The sequence below is a fragment of the Microchirus variegatus genome, assembly GCF_963457635.1.
Source record: "Microchirus variegatus genome assembly, chromosome: 2".
NCBI lineage: Eukaryota > Metazoa > Chordata > Actinopteri > Pleuronectiformes > Soleidae > Microchirus > Microchirus variegatus.
The window spans coordinates 28,775,436-28,795,738 of NC_139803.1; the positions used below are offsets into that span (position 1 = coordinate 28,775,436).

The 20,303-nt window shown below is 43.6% G+C and overlaps 3 protein-coding genes across 3 annotated transcripts; 2 read left to right on the forward strand and 1 right to left on the reverse strand.

Moving 5' to 3' along the window:
- Window positions 1–1,342: 1,342 nt before the first annotated feature.
- Window positions 1,343–4,502, forward strand: marc1 (mitochondrial amidoxime reducing component 1; the record flags this gene model as incomplete). The annotated part of the gene is made up of 7 exons (XM_083906193.1): window positions 1,343–1,587; window positions 2,453–2,626; window positions 2,991–3,147; window positions 3,260–3,403; window positions 3,613–3,674; window positions 4,176–4,247; window positions 4,376–4,502. The coding sequence occupies 7 exons, from the start codon at window positions 1,343–1,345 to the stop codon at window positions 4,500–4,502; spliced, it is 981 nt and encodes a 326-aa protein (XP_083762319.1).
- Window positions 4,503–6,236: 1,734 nt separating this feature from the next.
- On the reverse strand, window positions 6,237–12,752 carry hhipl2 (HHIP-like 2; the record flags this gene model as incomplete). Its single annotated transcript, XM_083906205.1, has 10 exons — window positions 6,237–6,257; window positions 7,430–7,674; window positions 8,051–8,133; window positions 8,742–8,823; window positions 8,905–9,050; window positions 9,284–9,410; window positions 9,490–9,821; window positions 9,967–10,110; window positions 10,584–11,236; window positions 12,369–12,752. 10 exons carry the CDS (start codon window positions 12,750–12,752, stop codon window positions 6,237–6,239), a joined length of 2,217 nt encoding a protein of 738 aa, XP_083762331.1.
- Window positions 12,753–14,663: 1,911 nt separating this feature from the next.
- Window positions 14,664–19,969, forward strand: wdr32 (WD repeat domain 32). Its single transcript, XM_083910711.1, has 7 exons — window positions 14,664–15,316; window positions 16,245–16,358; window positions 16,457–16,654; window positions 16,920–17,122; window positions 17,209–17,289; window positions 17,374–17,519; window positions 17,613–19,969. The coding sequence occupies exons 1-7, from the start codon at window positions 14,871–14,873 to the stop codon at window positions 17,982–17,984; spliced, it is 1,560 nt and encodes a 519-aa protein (XP_083766837.1). The 5' UTR covers window positions 14,664–14,870; the 3' UTR covers window positions 17,985–19,969.
- The last annotated feature ends 334 nt before the right edge of the window (window positions 19,970–20,303 follow it).

A 20,303-nucleotide genomic window follows, 5' to 3' on the forward strand; every position in this document is an offset into this window, starting at 1 on the left:
CTAAAGTAGTCCTCTGTAGTGATAGTGATTGGATCTAAAGTGTTGTGTACAGTAAGAACAGAGTGTTTTCTGTGTGAGTGCTGGCGTTGAGCCTGACTTTTGCCTCCAGACACGAGATGGTGTCCACTCCACAAATCCCTGTATCGACCTCCTGTGGCTGGAGCATCTGCTGTTTTCTCCTGAGGATATGTGTCAAAGACGAAAATAGTTCCACTGAGGTGAGGTCAGCTGAGACGCGACGTCACCGTCTGTTCTCTGTTCAAACACAAAGGTGTCGGCGAGTGTGGCAAGCCGTTTTAACATTAAATCGCTGGACTGGATAATACGTATTACAGATATCTGTATTTCAATTCTTCCTATCCACAATGTCATTCTTCCTAGGACAAACAACGTCACTTCAGGTAATTGTTATTTTAGTACAATTAGCGTAAATGTTATTATGACTAGTAACAATTGGATTGAAGATATCTGAAATGGGTGTTTCTCCTAGTAAGAATTCTATTGCAGATATCCAGAATGAGGTTGTGGATAGCTGAAATCGAAAGCCCAATACACATGAATGGCAAAAGCGGCGTCATTTGTCCTAGGAAGAATGACGTTGTGGATATCTGAAATGTTCCATTTGAATTACAGATATCTGTAATACATATCCAGTCGAGCGAGTAAATGTTATAACGGCCACTTATACTTTTTAAGGATTTTTAGATATCTTAAATGTAGTTTTGACTAGTACAATCAAAGTTGTAGTTATCTTGAAATAACATTTCTACTAGTAAGAATGTTATTGCGGATATCTTTAATTCCCATTCTGACTAGTGAGAATACGATTTTGACTAGGAGAAATGCTATGATGGCTGTCTAAGATGTATTTACAGATGGGAGTGTGGTTCGATTAAATGTTAAAACCATGGTGAGACACTTAAGCCCACATGACCCCAGTGTGAATCTGAGTGAGCGGGTGAATGACTATACATACAGATTATAGCACACATTCATCACATACAAGTTCTCCCAACACACATTCATCCACACATTCATCCATTCATCCACACATTCATGCACACATTCATGAACACATTCATCCACACATTCATGCACACATTCATGAACACATTCATCCACACATTCATAGATTCATCCACACATTCATGCACACATTCATCCATTGATGCACACATTCATTCATCCACACATTCATCCACATATTAATTAATTCACGCACACGTTCATGCATGAATACCCTCCAGTAGGTGGCAGTATTGAGTGCAAAGCTCCACCCCAGAAGAAGAAGATGAAGATGAAGATCTAGAAGAGCTCGTCAGTGCAGTTGTTTTTCTTCAGAATGGAGGTGAAGGCGTGGCTGGTGAACGCGTTAGCTGAGAACAAGAGAACCACTCTTCTTGTCCTCGGAGCTGGACTTCTGGGATTCGGACTCGCGTTTAAATACCTGCGCAAAGCGGAGAAGCTGCTGCGCGTTGGGGTCGTTTCTCAGCTGCTCGTTCACCCTCTCAAGTCCGGGAAAGCTCTGAGTGTGGAGCTGGCGGAGTGTCTCAAGTTTGGACTGACGTGTGGACAACTACAGGACAGGTGAGTGTAGGTGTGTGTGTGTGTGGGGGGGGGGGTGTCTCAAGTTTGGACTGACGTGTGGACAACTACAGGACAGGTGAGTGTGTGTGTGTGTGTGTGTGTGTGTGTGTGTGTGTGTGTGTGTGTGTGTGTGTGTGTGTGTGTGTGTGTGTGTGTGTGTGTGTGTGTGTGTGCGTGCGTGCGTGTGCGTGTGCGTGTGTCAAGTTTGGACTGACGTGTGGACAACTACAGGACGTGTGTGTGTGTGGGGGGGGGGGGGGGGTGTCTCAAGTTTGGACTGACGTGTGGACAACTACAGGACAGGTGTGTGTGTGTGTGTGTGTGTGTGTGTGTGTGTGTGTGTGTGTGTGTGTGTGTGTGTGTGTGTGTGTGTGTGTGTGTGTGTGTGTGTGTGTGTGCGTGCGTGCGTGTGCGTGTGTCAAGTTTGGACTGACGTGTGGACAACTACAGGACGTGTGTGTGTGTGTGTGTGGGGGGGGGGGGTGTCTCAAGTTTGGACTGACGTGTGGACAACTACAGGACAGGTGTGTGTGTGTGTGTGTGTGTGTGTGTGTGTGTGTGTGTGTGTGTGTGTGTGTGTGTGTGTGTGTGTGTGTGTGTGTGTGTGTGTGTGTGTGTGTGTGTGTGTGTGTGTGTGTGTGCGCGCGTGTGTGCGCGTGCGTGTGTGTGTGTCTCTCCCATCTCACCTGATCATTGTCAAGCAGGTTTTTTTACAGAGACTGTTTACTGGCTGTGTGTGTTTCTGCACTTGCACTTGCACTTGCACGAGTGTTGTTTATTGTTTATATTAATAATAATGATTCAGATCCATTTGTGTTCTCTTTAACAGTTTATTGAAACAAGGGTGCGTTTGTTTTGTTGACAGACACTGGCTGGTGGTGACGGCGGACGGACGCATGGTGACCGGCGTCCAGCAGCCTCGTCTCGTCCTGGTGTCTCTGACCTGTGAGGGAGGTCAACTTTGTTTGAACGCACCAAACATGGACGAGCTGAAGTTTCCCTTCAATCAATCCCAGCAAAACCCTGTGGTGCACTGCAGGTGTGTGTGTAGTGTAACGGCCAGTAGGAGGCGTTATGGGTGGGAATTCCCAGAGATATTATCACGATATTGGATATATGTATTTGCTCAATCATATATTATATTATAATAGCCAACTCTTTTAGTGAGAGAGAGGGCATTTGGTTCCCTCTAGTGGGCTGAACTGTCCATAGATTTTTTATTATTTTATTTGTAACATCCAAACTTTACAAAAAATGAATGTGTTAGAAGCGATATATCACTGTCTCAGATCCCGATAAGAGGACGTATTGTAGGAAGTCTCGTTGTCTCTGTTATTGCGGATGTTTAAAACTGTCGTCACTGTACCTCTGTGTAACCCTTGCTTTTGTCTTTGTGCTTGCAGAGTTTATCGCGGTGAAAGCCAGGGTCGGGACTGCGGGGACGAGGTGTCCCGCTGGCTCACTCGGTATTTTGGAGTTGACAAAACCTTCCGCTTGGTTCACTTTGAAGCTGTGATGAAGGGGAGACCATCACCAGAGCCTCTGTTCTCACCGTATGAGGTTGTCTTAAATGAGATTACATTTCTTTATTGGACTCTTTTTAAACAGTAACTCCAGCACAACCAGGAGTTCAAGGATGAGCTTGAATGTCACTGTTTTCTTGTTGATCCAGAGGTTGGCGTACACAGACGTGGGACCTGTGATGCTGTTGTCTGAGGCTTCTGTGCAGAATCTGAGCAGCAAGTCGGAGAAGGACTTGATCGCCAAACAGTTCCGTCCAAACATTGTGATCAGTGACTGCGAGGCATTTGCTGAGGTCAGTCGTTCATCTGCAAACACGAGTGCACTCTTCCTTTGTCCATGGCTACGTTAAAAACAGCATTTTCACCTCAGTTCTTCTTCTTAGATGATATGTGACTGATGGCTCCTGATCGCTCGCTGTCAGAATCGGCATCAACTCAATTTATCTCCTTCTTAATTTATCTCTTCCAACTCTGAAACCACCTGCCTCGCCTTTTTTTTCAGGATTCATGGGACGAGATCCAGATTGGCAATGTGCGACTGCAGCGAGTCATGTCATGTGGAAGGTAACCTCATCATTTATTGCATTAAACTGATGCAGAGGAAAATGAGATTGATTTATCCAGGTTTTAGTGAGAACTAGAAAAGCACTTGGAGAGAGCAGACCTCCGCCTAGGCAGCTCAGCAATCCCCGCCCCCCCCCCCCCCCGGACTTCTACTCTTAGCATTGATATTTTGGCAACATATAAAACAGGTAACAACTGTGTCAGAAGTACTTAACAAATAAAACTTATGATAAATAAAAAAGGCTGTGAAAACGTTGTAGGCACAGCGCCTATAAAATACACCTTGCCGGCGCGCCTGGGTCAGACAGTGAGTGTTGTAACCAGTGATATCGTCTATGGATCACGCCCAAAATTCAATCACTTGTTCCTGATCCCATTGCAGACATTTCCTGAATGTCATCCAAATCCGTCCATGACTTTTGGAATTATGTTGCTAACTAACAGACAGACGGACAAACAAACTCAAAATAATCAAAGTCAAATAAAGTGTTTTTGTTTCAGGTGTCTTTTCACCACCGTCGACCCTGACACTGGTGTTTTCCACAGAAAAGAGCCGTACCAAACACTCAAGAGGTAACAACATGGTGGAACAGCCCATAATATTACACACTGAAGATATCCTGCCATCACGGCCTTTTAGAACTGGAGCTATGTTGCTGTTGGTGTTGTTGATCTGACTGGTGTCGATGATTCCTCCTCAGCTATCGCCTGTGTGATCCGTCAGAGAAGCACATCTACAAATCCTCTCCGCTCTTTGGACAATTGCACACGGTGAAGAAGACGGGGATCCTGCAGGTGGGCGACGTGGTCTACGCCGTCAGCCGCTAACGGCGAGAGAGAGAGTCACACAAAGTATGTTGTTAGATTCCCCCTCACAAAGGTCGCTGGGGTCAGGAGTCAATCCCACTTCACTCTCACATGGGATTCAAACAGGTGACCTTGGTGCTGTGACATCACTATGATGATGACATATTTGAGCAAATGTATTCATGTTTTTTTAAAACAGTGCTGTATTTGTACAATGATGCTTTTTTAAGAACTGGACCAACAATGTATGACAATCCAGGGTAATCTGTCATACAGTTAGAGACCAAGAGGTTTTAGCAAAAAAAAATGATAGAATTATTCATCAGATGCACAGACGGAAGCAGCAGTGATGCACTTTTGTCCCTCATAATGCTTCACTTTTAACACCCTTTTTATTTTTAATCTATAATTTTTTTTGAATTTTTAATCTCTCAGGGCAATTTAACCCTAATACACACACACACCACTGCGCCGCTCTCTCTTGCTCGCTCAACCACTCATTCTCAACATGAGCAAGCGCTCAGCAGCGCCACCTCTCTCCAGCTGTGAAATGTTTTTGAAATTCCTGCTCATGAAAACAAGAATTTCTACACTTTTTTTTTACCAATGACAGGGATTTGATATTTTGTTACATCTGAATGGAAATAATGTGACTTCTATGTTGCACTCAGTTGTTTTTAATAACGGTTACAACAGAATACTTTAAAGCTGCTGTCAGTAACGCACATGTTCCTATCATGCTACCGGTTACACTGTTGTATTAAACATATTTCTGATCTCATGGAATCCTCTGGTTATTCAAGTTTTTTTATTATTATTATTATTATTATTATTATTATTAAAAACAAAAACATCACCAGTATCTGTGACCTCCACTCTCTCACACACGCACAAACATTAGAATCGTCTTTCTACAGCGCCTCACTCTGTTGTCTGATTACCCGGGGACACTCGGGTAACAGCAGCAGCTGAATCACATCACAGAGGGAACACAGTTTCTCCGGTGTTTCGTTCTGCTTCCTGCCTCCATCCATTGACAGAAATGTCAAGGAAACACTGACACCTGTGAAACTGTCAAAGTGTGGACACTCACAGGTAATGACATACACAGCTCATGGCTCCAGGGGCCACTTCCTTCCAGACAGAATCGCCCAAGTGACATTTAAGCTCTAATGTATAGTTGTTACTCTGTCATCAGAGAGGCTCCTGTGGTTCAAAGACGACGTACACTTTGTACGGGAAAAATATTATTCTGCCTTCTCTAAAGGTATCAGCTCCCACTCTAAGCACAAGCCTAAACAATTCAGGACAGCGCCTGCCGAAACTGTTGTTGTCACAGGGACCTCAGTATAGCACTGTTGTCTACAGAATTCGTCTCTTCATGTTTTCGCTGAGCCTGACCAGAATGGGGCAGATGACTGACGCTACTGCGCAGTCCTCGCCAAGGTCAGCTCCATGTATCAGCAGAGGAAGCACCTTTAAGTATCCTAACTCTGGGACTCACAGGCAGACTGACAGAGGATGAGGAGAAAACCCCCACACACACGGGGGAGAACAACAACCGCGACACCAACCATGTGACCCAGGGATTAGAAGAGCATGTATTTCATTAACGATTTACCTGTTTTCAATTTGCACAACAAAAACAAACCTCAAAAGTATTGAAAGATGGCTCATGTGACTCTACTGTATCAATATATACACATTGTAACATATAAACACATTTGTTTGTATTTTTCCAGGTAATCCAGATCCTCAAATCTGCATGTTTTTGGACTGTGGGGACACACGAGGAGAGCATGTGACCTCGACTGATGAAGACAGAGCCTTGTTCTGACCCCAGATCTTCTTGCTGCAAAGGTAAGAGTGCTAATCACTACACCAACCATGTGAAAAGGTATTTAGATGATCAGCAGCAAAGAAAATGCCGTATTGTGAGATTTATGTCGTGCGTGGACGTCTTTATGTTTACAGCAGTCTTTATACGAGGATTGGTGACTGTGGTTTACACTTTAATTACAGACACACACACACACAGAACACTTTCTAATGTTTATTTTTAACACTTTATTGTAAAATTAGACCATGCTAACAACACTGGGGTTGGATATACTGTGCGTGCGTGTGTGCGTGTGTGCGTGTGTGCATGTGTGTGTGTATGGGGGGTGTGTGTTGTAAAAACATACGGGGTCAGTGATTAACTTAGGCCGATCATTTTATGACAGTCAAAAATAAGATGTAAATGAAGCTGTGTCATTATGTGCATGACTGCATGACTGCATTAGTGCGACAGCTGCATGTTCCTTAAAGGTACAGCACAACATGTTTGGGGAAATGTCAGAAACACTTAGCGCAGGCCTGGCATGAAAAGGAGAAGGAGCAGGAAATGCCTCATCTGGACTTAATATGAAAGCCCATAAAACGTGCATCTACATCCTCCTCCTCCTCCTCCTCCTCCTCCTCCTCCTCATCCTCCTCCTCCTCCTCCTCACGAGGAGACATAAAGCTGTGAATTTATGTTTGACACAAACAAGCTAAAGCATGTTAGCTGGAGTTATGAAGGTTTTTCCCTGCTGGCTCTTAGTTTATTGGAGGTGACACTCTTATTAATCATCTTACTCTTGGCAGGAAGCCTTTGTCTTCCTCCTTCTTCTTCCTTCTGTCTTTGTTTTGTTCGTGAAAGCATGATCTGCTGCTGTTGCTGCTGTTGCTGCTGCTGCTGATGATGATGATGATGATAACTCTTTGACCTTTATGCTGTTCTTCTTCTTCTTTGTGTTAATGGTGTTATTCTTTGGGCCATTTGAAGCCTTCAGATGATTCCTTTTTAAATGATCTGACACAGTTTTCTTGCTCTTTGGTTTTGTTTTATCTTTGCTTTTGACTGGCTTTGACTTCTTTATCACTTCCTTGGATTTCTTCCTCAAATTTGCCTCCTTCATCTGTACTTTGGCCTTCTGCTTTTTCCTTGTCCATGGTTTTGCTACATTTTTCTTGCTCGGTTTTGTTTCCTTCTTCGCGGTAGCTTTTGTCGTCAGGTTCGTCGTCAGGTTCGTCGTCGGGTTTGTCGTCAGGTTCGTCGGCAGGATCGTCGTAGGTTGGACTCGGCTGCTTGTCGCTGGCGGTTTGGTGACGAGTTTGAATTTTCTTGGTGGTGGTCTCGTGGGTTTTTCACTTGTGTCCAGCACGGTCACTGAAACGACACAGAAGCCATTGTTCTAACTTTTATTGATTCATCTCTGCAGCTACATACGAGTCTGTTGAATCAGCTTCCATCACCCCAAACACCTACTTAATAATGTAACTTTTCTGGCTGTTTAACGGCTATTTCTGTTTGATGAGTTAAACCAAAGATGTTTGGTAAATTATGCACAAATCTGTCGTTTGTGACCCAACACAAAGATCGTGCATCTTAGTTTCTAAAAAATGAGCGAAATTGAATTAAAGAGGTTGTGTTTTGTCCGCGTGTGAGTTTGTCAGACAAGCTCAGTCAAAAAAAAGAGTCTGGTATGTGCAAACCATAAAAAAACTGACACTTTAAACTATAAGAGAAAAAGGAGGAGACTTACGTTCCTTGGGCACAAATGGAATCTTTATCCCTTTCACTTTGACAGACGCTGGCTTCTGCTTACATTTCCCCGGAGGAGCTCTCCTGCACAGATTCAAACACCCAGTTTGTGCACGATATGTCCCCAAAATAAAAATAAAAACCTCTACTGATCTCCATCTTGTTTCATTACAGCCACAACCCAAGCATCGAGCAATTAAGCAACCATGCAATGGCAATGTTTGCATTTTTTGACATAACAACACATTTATTGGCTTCGTGTGGTTAAAAGTGTGCGGTGTTTTTACCATTTTAACTCCAAAATCTAAGCGATGGAGATCCTTTAAATGTGTTTGCACAAATAGAATCAGGAGACTTTACGCTTGTCAAACAACATATAATTAGTCATGGTTGTAGACTGAAACCAGGACAGGGCCAAACACCTAAAGAGCCACTAACAAGACCAAACGTGGTGTATTTTTAGTTCTAAATCTATGACAACCACTCAGAATCGGAGTGTCAGGGACATGTTTCACTATCGGTGTTGGCTCTAACATCTTCCTCTGATGAAGACAGCAGAGTCATATCAATCATATGATGGCCTTCAGGGCAGAATTACAGGTCATTACCTTGCTGAATAATTACGCAGACTCCTCTTGTGTTAGTAACTCACCAATCCCAAACAGTTAAACGCATTAAATCCCTGATATTACCTGGAGGGATCCATGAATTTGAAAACCGTTCCAAAGGGAGAGGAGGAGCTCGGGTAAGCGGTGGCCAGGAAATACAGTTCCCCTGAAAACCACAAATCAGAAAAAAGGCTTTTCATCTCCAGCACATTCATGGAATCACAGTAAGAGGCGGAGGAAGTGTCACCTGCTTCATCCTCAGCAAACGAGATGATGAACTTGTGGTGATGATTGATGAGTCCAGGAAAAGAGCATGTCTTTGTTTCTCCCATACACACACTTCTTTCTTTCCAGTTTCCCGTTGCCTTGTCTTCTTCTAACGCCATTATTCGACTGCAACATTCAAACAAAGACGTCTTTAATTCAAAGATGAGCGGTCATCGGCTATATAAATACAAAACCATGGACCACACAGTAAATCACAGCCACTTAGCTGAGCTTAACGTAATAAACTAAGTGATGGTTTGACTCCCTTTGTACAGTTTTTATACAAAGTGATTTGAATTCCTTAGTTTCTCAATAAAGTTAAAAACAACTTTTCTGTCTGAGAGAAAGGAGAATCTTACCCACTCATAAAGTCTCCAAATATGTACAGGCCGTTGAGATTGGGTGATTCACATCCTCTGTACACATATCCCCCTGTCACAGACTTCCCAACATGATGACTGTAGGCAAATATAGGCAGGACGTCGTCTGTCGAGGCACAGAATGACTCGCTGTTTGAACTCAATAATAGACAGAAAGAGCAGGTGGTGAGAGAACAAATACTCACTCAGTGTGGAGTTGTGGCACAGATTCACATCGTAGCACTCGAAACCCTCTTTGGCTCTCCAGCCGTAGTTTCCTCCTTTCACAATAATGTCGATCTCCTCGTAGCGGTTTTGACCGACGTCTCCACAGAATATCCTGCCCCGGCCATGGAGGCTCACTGGGTCACCGCGGTCCACAGAGCAGCGCCACATGTTTCTCACCCCGTATGCGTACACCTCTGGTCGGGCGTCAGGTTCACCAGTGAAAGGGTTATCATGGGGGATTGTGTACGGTTTCCCACTGAGGTCCATTCCATCCACATCAACCCGTAGGACTTTTCCCAGCAAAGCACTCCTGGACAGGAAAAGGTTCATGGCTATGACTTCATTTTACTTGAACATATTCCATACTCCAGGTCCAGTCCTTACCTCTGATCTTCTTGATCTTTGGACAGGTGCTTAACATTTAAAGGTCAGGTGTTAATCTGACAAACCTGTACCTGTTTTGTGCGTTTCCGTATTTCCCAAACGGATCGCCAGCTTTTCCACCATCTCCAGTGAAAATGTACAAATATCCATCCAAGCCGAACAGCAGCTGTCCTCCATTGTGGTTTGCAGCCGGCTCCTCAATCTCTAAAATCACCCTGAAGGTAAAAAAAAATAATTAAATCTTTAATTCTGCTCTGCAGAATTTTTTTTCATCATTCTTTTACATTCTCAAGTTAAAACAATGGCAGGTTTGTATATAGTTTTTATAACCATCTCTTTCATCACACTAAGTCCATGGAGAAGTCACATTTCAGGGGCTACAATTCACTTTTTGGCACAGGTGGATGTTTAGATTGGACTGAAACCACTTCCATGTCAAGTTCTGTCAGCAGAGGGTTAACCCTCAGCAAATGTGGCTTCGCTTAGCACAAGAAAATGACAGAAAAGTTTGGCATCTGGCTTTGAACCAGCAACACCACACATGCATGTAGAGAAAAGGCATGAGACATTACCTGTAACTGTAAAGTGTTGTGAACCACCTGTTTCTATAGAAGCTGAAGAACATTTTGAGGAAATCTTTGATGAAACTGCAGTTTGTGCTTGTTTACATATAAAAAAGAGAAAGTACCTCTCTGAGTGTTGATCAGCCACGTTCATATCGTGGGCAGACACATTCATCTCACTGATTCTGATTTTCTGCAGTTTGCCATCAACCAGGATGGAGTAGTAGATGAAGAAGCGTCCGTTGTGCCTGTACTCGGGGTGAAACGCCATCCCCAGGAAACCTCTCTCGTCCCCCAGCCAGGGTGTGGTCATCACCTCCCCACTGATGTCCAGGAACGGCTGCTCCAGCCGACTGCCGTCGCTCAGGTATACCCACACGAAGCCCACCTGTTCTGCGATGAACATGCGGTGTGTGTCATCGCCGCTGTGTAACATCAGGACAGGGTTCCTGAGACCGTTGGCCACCTCTGTCAGGCACAGCTGCAGACAGCCTCTGGGGTCCTGCACCACCTGTCCCAGGTTGCTGTTGAGGTCAGGCGTCTTCAGAACGTTGGGGTAGCAGTAGTCCTTGTCAGAGAGTTCGAATAGGCTGCAGAATGTGCCCACATTTCTGTGAGCAGTGTCCTGCAGCGGCTGGTCCACAGTCAGGTATTTCAGCACATGAACACAGCTCCTGTGCAACTCTGAGCAGAAGTGGAAGCAGAGGCCGGGGAGTTCTCTGACAGGTGTGTTTGGGTCCTCTGCGTCGTAGAGGTGAGCAGCATAAGGAGAGCACTCCTGACAAAACATGACACACTGCTATCAGGTGTTATTGTGTATCAGAAGGTGCTGGATCTGATTCCCAGCCTGGGGTCTTTCTGCATGTTCTCCCTGTGCATCGTTGTCATGTAACAAAGTACAAATCCTTAAATACATTCATGTACTGTATCTAACTCATGTACTCTGTTATTTATATTTCTTCTAACTTGTACTTTTACTCCTTTTCAAGTCTTGAGCTGTTTAAGTGGCTGGGTTACAGCAGATATATATTATTTATATTCTTCTGCTCCCTCCTTTGCTAAGTTTGTGTCACTGTGATGAATCAGAACAAAGATGTTCAAACACAGAAGTCACAGAATAACACATTTGAAGTTAGTAATGGAGCCTGTGTGTCTTGTTGTAAAATCACAGATTGTTTCCCTGAGCTTTGGTGCAGAGAGTGAGCACTTTATACACAAACTGCAGTTTCTTGTTGGAAAAGACTAGCAGACATGTTTTCACTGATGCTGCAAACTTTCAGCACCACCTTCAGCCTCACTTCAAAAACTGCAACCATTAAAGAAGCACTTTGGTCATGAACGGCTCCTCAACCCCCATCCTGAACTCCCTCTTGCCTCCCCCTGCAATCTAAATTTAACATCCCGTGCCTCAGACTTGCACACCTTCATTTGTTTTTTTTGGTTCAGGACCCGATTCATGTCATAAAATCTCTCTTTACATTTTGGATAATTCATATAATTATCAAATGACTTTTCTAAACTGCCTTCACTCCAACTATTCATTCAATGTAATTCAATAGAAAACGGTTCATTAACATTTAATTTAATAGAAAACTAATGAAAGTTTCATAGTCTCAAGACGTTGATCATTTTACAAATGTAAGTCTGATAATGAAGCTCAAAGATAAAAGTTGAGAGTTGTAGACTATATTTAAATATAAAATTACATTTAAATAATTAAATCATCATAATTTAAATATAACCCAAGAAAATGAGTCAATCTGAAAGGGAATAAAAACTATAAACATTCTCCACAATTAGAGCTGCAACTGATCATTATTTCGACAACATTCACAATTAAGGTAAGAAACTGGAGAGAGGTCATTTGAATTATTAATACATATATGTATATAGTCAAAATCCGTGTATACCTGGCACATGATTTCCTTCAGCATGTCAGCACAGAGGTCGTGACCCGCCACCTCCAGCTGCTCCACGATGTCCCAGTATCTCTCCGCGATCATGTTGTCTGTTTTCTGGTCACAGCATCCGAACTCCTCGTACTGTCTGCAGAACTCCAGGTGCCACTGAGGTTTGAAAGGCGGTTCGAAGTCCAGACACTGAGGATGAGCTGAAGCCTCCTGGACCAGGACCTGGACCAGGACCAGGGGCAGCATCACTGACACGATAAGTGGGATGGACTTGGGAGTCCTCGGCTTGTTTCTGGGTGAGCTCGTTCCTGGAGCCGCCGCGCGTAAAGGCGCACAGCCGGTTCCTCCGTGTGGATGGAGCGCGGTACCCTGTGTGCGTGTCATGTTGTGTTCCCACAAAGATCTGCATCTGTCCGCGCTGCTTTATGTGTGAGCCAGGGGTGGAAGAAAAGAAAAAAAAACAACACACGACGCATGACGCGCCCAGTCTCTGCCCCGTGTGTGTGTGCGTGCGTATTCACCTGACGCGCAAACAACAAGCTTATAATGTAGTTAAGCTGTTTATGGTCGTTTTTTTGCTTTGTTTTTTTGCTCTTCACCACAAATTTGACTTTGACTAATTTAAAAATGAATCACAACTTCAGAGAAGAAAAAGATGATAGGAACACAAACAGTTACATAAAGATCACGAGGAACGAATATATGAGCCTTCAATTATTATTATTATTATTATTATTATTATTATAACAATAAATAATAAATAGACTGGAAAGAAATGAGAAAACAATAACACGCAGACTCAGTTATCCTTTAAAAACTTTACACACTAAAAAGTTAACCCGAACCTTAACCATAACCAGTTAATGCCATAACCATAACCCTATTAACCTCATGGGTTAGGGTTATCTTAGGCCAAAACTTAACCAGAGCCTCAGACATGAGGTTCTGCCTCATTAGGACCAGGCTTTGATCTCCGTGAGGACGACTGGTCCTGACAAGGCCAGTGTTTATGACACAGAAACACACACACACACACACACACACACACATTCAGTGTGTTGAGGCAGGCAAACATCACACAAACAGTATAATTTTGTCTCACATTCATGTCAAAGTGCCTCAGGACAGCAGCAGTGTGTGCGCTCTCTTTCTCCCTGTGTGTGTGTGTGTGTGGGGGGGGGGGGGGGGGGGGGGGTGTGTGCAATGACTTGGCAGCAGCTCTATGATGACAGTGTATGTAGCAGAGGCATCATCAGGACACACAGTTACTGTCCTGGCACGCCAACCAACACATTTCAATTTAAGTGTGTAGCCTTCAGAAAACCTATGTGTCATCATTTTGTTCCAGGGCCAAGAAAATCTTCCAGTATAAGCCCCGTGTCATGAGCAACATAAATCTAAAGCTTTGTGTTACTTTGTGTTCTCTTCTTTATATATATGCACTGCATTAAAGGTATGGAGTGTTTGGTATTAGCTGCTGCCCATCTTGGCCAGGACACCCTTGAAAAGAGGTTCTTAATCTCAATGGGATTTTAGATTAAATACAATTTAAAATTAATAAATAATAATAATTGAATGACTTATTTTATTATTTCCCAATAATTAAATACATTTAACATTTCAAAACTTGCATTTATTTTTAATGACCTCGTGATCCGTTTGTAGTATCTTCAGTGCACAACAGAGGGAGTCCTGTTCTGAATAAATAACTGACTGACCATAATAATGTTCCACATACTTCAAAAAAATAAAAAATAAACTCCTCTTAAGAAACGTTTTTTTAAATACTAGGAAAACACAGTGATTTAAAAAAAAAAAAACAGGTTATAATAACAGGTAATAACAGGTTAACCGACGTGAAAACTGAATAAACAATGACCGTTGACGATGTAACAAAAAGGTTACGCGCCTTATCCAGCAGATGGCAGTAGCCGGTCTAGTCGTGCATCTGAAAGTAGAAGCGGAAGCGGAACTTCGTAACTTCTTTTTAATCTCGCGTTTGTTTTGACGGGGAGAAAAAACTGTCAAGCTAATGGAAATGAACGCAGCTAACTTTCGTTCAAACACTTCAGGTTAAGTTATTAATTGAGTAAAATTACTTTTTCGTGAGGTTGTTTCACTCGCAAAAGCCAAATACAACTACATTTAAGATAATAAATAAGTTATTTATTAGTTTTTATTCGAGCTAAGTTGGTGATATTTTCCTGAAAAACTAAACGTGTACTTTATTTTGAAACCAAGATACAATCACTTCCTGTTTGATTCATTGCTCACTGCGTTCTACTTGATGTACGGTGATAAGGCGCTGCTTCGCCTGGCATCAAAATAAAATGTGTTTTGTGTCACAAATGCTGCTCAAAGCCACTGCTATGGCGTCTTAAAACACTGGATGAAGAAGCGGGTCCATGCTCGGAGGGTGAACCGAGTTCGTGCACTTTTTCACCGCTGAGCCGAGACGCTTGTACCCGAAAAAGCCAGACGGCTTCTGCGGTCGCTGCTACAATGAGCTCGGAGCAGCAAAGCGCCAGCGAGGACGCCGACGAGTCGCAGGACAGGCCCGATGGCGACAAAGAGGCAGACCCTGACATCGAAGACTCCGAGGAGGACGATGACATCGCCCGGGAGGATACAGCTTCACTGTCCGGGAGCGGTGGACAGCGGCCGGAGCGCAATGTGAGGTCCCCGGCGTCGGAGGAGCGAGAGTCCTGCTCTCAACCGAGCACAGCGCCGCAGACGGGGCGCAGCAGCGACGTCGTTATCGGGGGGAACAGACTGTTTTCATGGCTGCAGAGCAGGACTATTAGACGAGGGGTGTTTGTAGATCCAGCCCGGGACAACTTCAGGACAATGACCAGTTTGTACTGCTCTATGAATCCGGCAGTGGAGTCTGTCAACCTGAGCACCCAGACCCACGGAGCGGTGTTTAACCTGGAGTATTCCCCGGACGGGTGAGACATTTTTAGGCCTCTTGCCTGGAGCTCATGTCCACAGGTTTTACAAGGTTTAGAAAAGAGTGTAAAAATGGCCCAGGAATCAGAGCCACTGATCAACATGAATGTGAAAATAGCTATATTTAACGTTACTTCATTTATCTGCAAAATTGCGCATAATCGATGTCGCGATACCAGTTTTTTCTATACCGATATCACTCCGGTTTTACCCACATTGATATCAATTCGATAAACGTGTAGGAAAAATTTGAGGCCTGGGTCAAAATTCTCTGTCCACTATGGTCCATGTGTCTGTAGATGTCCACTATGGTCCATATGATTTATTGACCATTATATCTGGTGTGTGTGTGCTTTATCCTGCTATCACATGAGTCCACAAACAGCTCTTACAGTCTGAACGCAGCTTGACCTGGTTTGGCTGCAGGATTTATGTCCTACATCTGTCGCCTACTCACTCACTGAGGCTGGTAACCTGTGTGTGTGTGTGTGTGTGTGTGTGTGTGTGTGTGTGTGTGTGTGTGTGTGTGTGTGTGTGTGTGTGTGTGTGTTCTAGCTTTGAGTCCAGATATTATTGTTTATCTGCAGTACACTTCTGAACCACACGAGAACCAGAGAACCATTCTCTGCTATTGTTCTATCATTGATGAAGAAGACAAACAGCAGGTACCAGGTTCTATCACTGATGGAGAAGAAGAAACTAAAGAGCTGAGTCGTGATACAAGTGTATAATAGAAAATCACCATGTACAAATCAAAGGAGAACAACATGTTCTCTGGTATGTGAAGATATGTTTATATCATTGGATGTCATTAATTCTTACTCACAGGAGCTGACATGGAGTCAATGAAGTTGTGAAGGTCTCGTGATTCAAGCCTAAACCTAAAAGTCCTCTGTGGCCTTGTTTATGTTTTCTGACTGTGTTCAGGTCTGTGTTGACTGTAGCCTGTGAACAGACTGAGGTGCTGTTGTTCGATCCCATCTCATCCAGACACATCAAAACCCTGACTGAGGCTCACGAGGACTGTGTCAACAACATAAGGTGCTTTTCTGACATTATCTTTCTCTTCACCACTTCCTGTTCCACACACACGTCAACATGGAAGAAAGCAGTGTGTTCTCCTCTCTGTGCCATCGCAGGTTTTTGGACAACCGTTTGTTTGCCACCTGCTCCGACGACACCACAATTGCATTATGGGATCTGCGTAAGCTGAACTCCAAGGTTTGCTCGTTACACGGCCACGCGAGCTGGGTGAAAAACATCGAGTACGACACCAACACGCGTCTCCTCGTCACGTCTGGCTTTGACGGCAACGTCATCACATGGGACACTAACAGGTGAGTGAGTTAGTTAGTGTTACAGTGAGAGGAAACCCCGTCAGCTGATGTTTGATACCACAAACATCAGTACAGTGCAATTATATACAGTTCTATGCAATATAAACTAAACCAAAAATTACTTTTGGACAAAACAATAATATTTTAAACATTTATAAAGTTTGTGAGAACAATAATCCATATTCTGTAGTCTGTAGTAATTGGTGGATTGGTAAAAAATGAGGTTCTTGTGATGATGATGATGATCGACTCTTCTCTTCTGCAGGTTTACAGAAGACGGCTGTCCGCACAAAAAGTTCTTCCACACCCGATACCTGATGAGGATGCGTCTGACGCCCGACTGTTCCAAGATGCTCATCTCCACGTCCTCCGGGTACCTGCTCATCCTCCACGACCTGGACCTCACGCAGTCGCTGGAGGTCGGCAGTTACCGCATGCTGCGAGCACGACGGACTCCGCTCACCTCAGGTTTTCACAGGGTTTTATTCCTGAATGATGTTTGTAAGTGATCGTTGCTCTTGTTTCTAGTTTTTTATTGTGATGTGGTTGTGTAGATGGAGGCACCTCAGCCTCCAGATCAGCTGCAACTCCACGTCAGGGAAATGACTCCAGTAAGATCCACCCTCACAGAGAAGGTAAGACTATCCTGCTGATAAACCTGAGGAAATGTCATGGAGTTATCAGACTTCATAAAACGTTAAACCCCTCCCCCCTCGCAGGTCTTTCCCCACGCAACAGTCTGGAGGTTCTGACACCTGAGATTCCTGGAGAGAGAGACAGAGGGAACTGCATCACCTCCCTGCAGCTCCATCCCAAAGGCTGGGCCACGCTCATCCGCTGCTCCAGCAACATGGACGACCAGGAGGTGAGAAATCAATCAATCAATCAATTAATCAAAGCGCAGCTCCACATGGACGTCATTATGTCACATTTGTGTTGAATCTCTCTCTGTCCTTAGTGGACGTGCGTGTACGAGTTCCAGGAGGGGGCGCCGCCTCGCCCGCTTGTCTCCCCCCGCTGCTCCCTGCGTCTCACCCACTACATCGAGGAGGCCAATGTGGGGCGGGGCTACATTAAGGAGCTGTGCTTCAGCCCAGACGGGCGCCTCATCTGCTCGCCGTATGGCTACGGCGTCCGCCTGCTGGCCTTCGACGAGCACTGCGGCGAGCTGGCCGACTGCGTGCCTGTGCAGACCAGCTGCCTCAGAGAGATCCGCTCCATCTACTCACACAGCGACGTCGTGCTCACCACCAAGTTCTCCCCGACGCACTGTCAGCTGGCCTCAGGCTGCCTGAGTGGACGCGTGTCCCTGTACCAGCCTAAGTTTTAGCGTCCGGTGCTAAAATGGCGTCCTGCAGACCTGGGCACAGAAGTACGAAGTTGAGGTTTGAGAATTGCACAATGGTTTAGTCAAATATTGCACTGCCCCATAACATTGTTTGTACAGCTGTGTATTTCCTATGATTTTAGACTCTTTTCAGGATCATTCAATATAAATACATATAATATAAAGTCCCACCAACAACAGTAACATCATCTTTGTGTCATCGTGCTGTGGGATTAAATCACTTAATCCCATGGAGATATTTAGATACTAGAGCTTATTTTCAAATTAAAACAAAGACTCCAAAAATAATCTTTGTTTAATTTTGTTTATTCTACATTTTATGCCAATAAAAGAATGACATGCATATAGAAGTTGAGATTATATCTTTATATCTTGTGTTAAGGGATCCTTGTTTGAAATCTATAACACGGCTGAAACGTGACATGAAAAGAATAAGCACAATAAGTTATTTTATTTTATTCAAATCTTTCAACCGCTATTAGATCACACTGCAGTGGACAGCCTTGCTTTGTTTTTATATGTTTTTTTATATGATTTAAAAAAAGACTCAAAACAGATGAATCTATAAATTCTCAAGGCTGTGATTTTGATATTGGTTGTGAACAGACTTCCCCAAAATGATCTAAATATCTGTATTAACTCCACTCACCTGGCATCTAATAGAGGCAGCGTAAACTTCAAATATCTATTTCTAAGCTCCTCGTGACCCAGGTCTGCTGGTTTGTTTGGGGAGGAAAATTCACAGACGAGGAGCAGTGGATTTAAACATTCAGCCTTTTCTGACCCTGAATGTAAGAAAAATCATCAACGACAGATGTGAGGAGACATTTAACCTGGACCTGGTGACTGCAGGACGTCTCTGGCTTTTTCTCCCAGACTAAGTCTTAGTTTTGGATTCTACAGCAGTAGAAACTGGGCTCATTTGTTTGTGGTCGTCTCGGGACAAAAACACTAAGGACGCAAGTGGACGTGAATCCATGAATTCTGGTGAGACAAACGTCCACTAATGTGTCGTTGACTGTGTCCTCTGCTGCAGGACAAGACGTCTTCTCTGCTCTGCTTATGCCTTTTTTTCTATTGGTGCTGCTTCTCTGCTCATACAATCTGAACTCTTTTTCGCGTCCTTCACCAGCATTACAGCGTCTTATTTATCTGTGTCCTCTTCTCACCTCCTGAAGCTTCTGCCTTCTCGCCACATCCAAGAACCTGTGAATTTGCTCCAGGAAATGTTTGTCCAAACAAAAATGGATGAGTTGAAATGAAATGATGAATGATTGTTCCCCCCCTCCCCCAACCCAAAACAGGAAGTATTCACATTTGTGATTTTGGAAAAGTCAGAGAACCTCTTTTAACCATTAAAAAACACTGATTGTTTATAAAATAGTTCATTTAATAATTGATGAATGGCTGCAGCCCTCGTAGAGAAGTCTGGTTTTTAAAGCTCACACGAGAGCTGCTCCATATGAGCAAAACGTATCAAACATTTTAGAATTTTGATAAACCTCTGCTCTGGTCTTTCTCTGTACCAGGAGAGCACCAGTAACGCTGTCTTTGCCCTGGAGTTATTCTCCCAGTTTGTTCAGGCTCTGGAACAGGAACAGGATCACGGGTGAGGTTGTTGTTAGGGGACAACTTTTAACAGCACATTTATACACACGTGTGGTGCAGAGAAATAAACAACATTTTAAAGTTTAACTGAAGCCCAGGTGTAAGCCAGTGTCTATGCTTCTATAATAATGTTATTTATTGATCCAGGTACTTTTCCTCTTGACTTTCACTGGCACAAACTTTCCTTCCTCTCTCGTCCAACCAGTGCATGACTCGTTCTCCCAGACTCCCCCGTGCACTCAGTTCAACATTGACGTCGCTGTTGTCTTTTTCAGTTTTGCTTCATAATGAAAAGGAATCTTGAAAAATCTTTTGTGTGTTGACTTTTTTTTTAAATTTCGCTTTTGAAGAAACATAGAGGTGTGAGTGGGTGTGGCCAAAAAATATTATATCAGTCAGGATGGGTTATGATCACGATAAAAGTCGGCTCATTAAAAACCTTTGAACTTTGGTTTCACAAATCTGACAGAAAGCATTTATGTGCTAATAATAATTCTTAATGTTATGTTGCGATGATTGTTAATGTTTTATCGCCCAGCCTTTTTTGTCCACTTTGTCTTTGATCTCCATGTGAGCATGAGAGCTTATAATGTGAATAAAGAAAAATAAGAATAATAATTCTGATTCTCTGCCTTTTCAGGGGCAGGGGGAAAATATCAACAAATGTGTATAAACTGTTTTCTTTAAAACCCC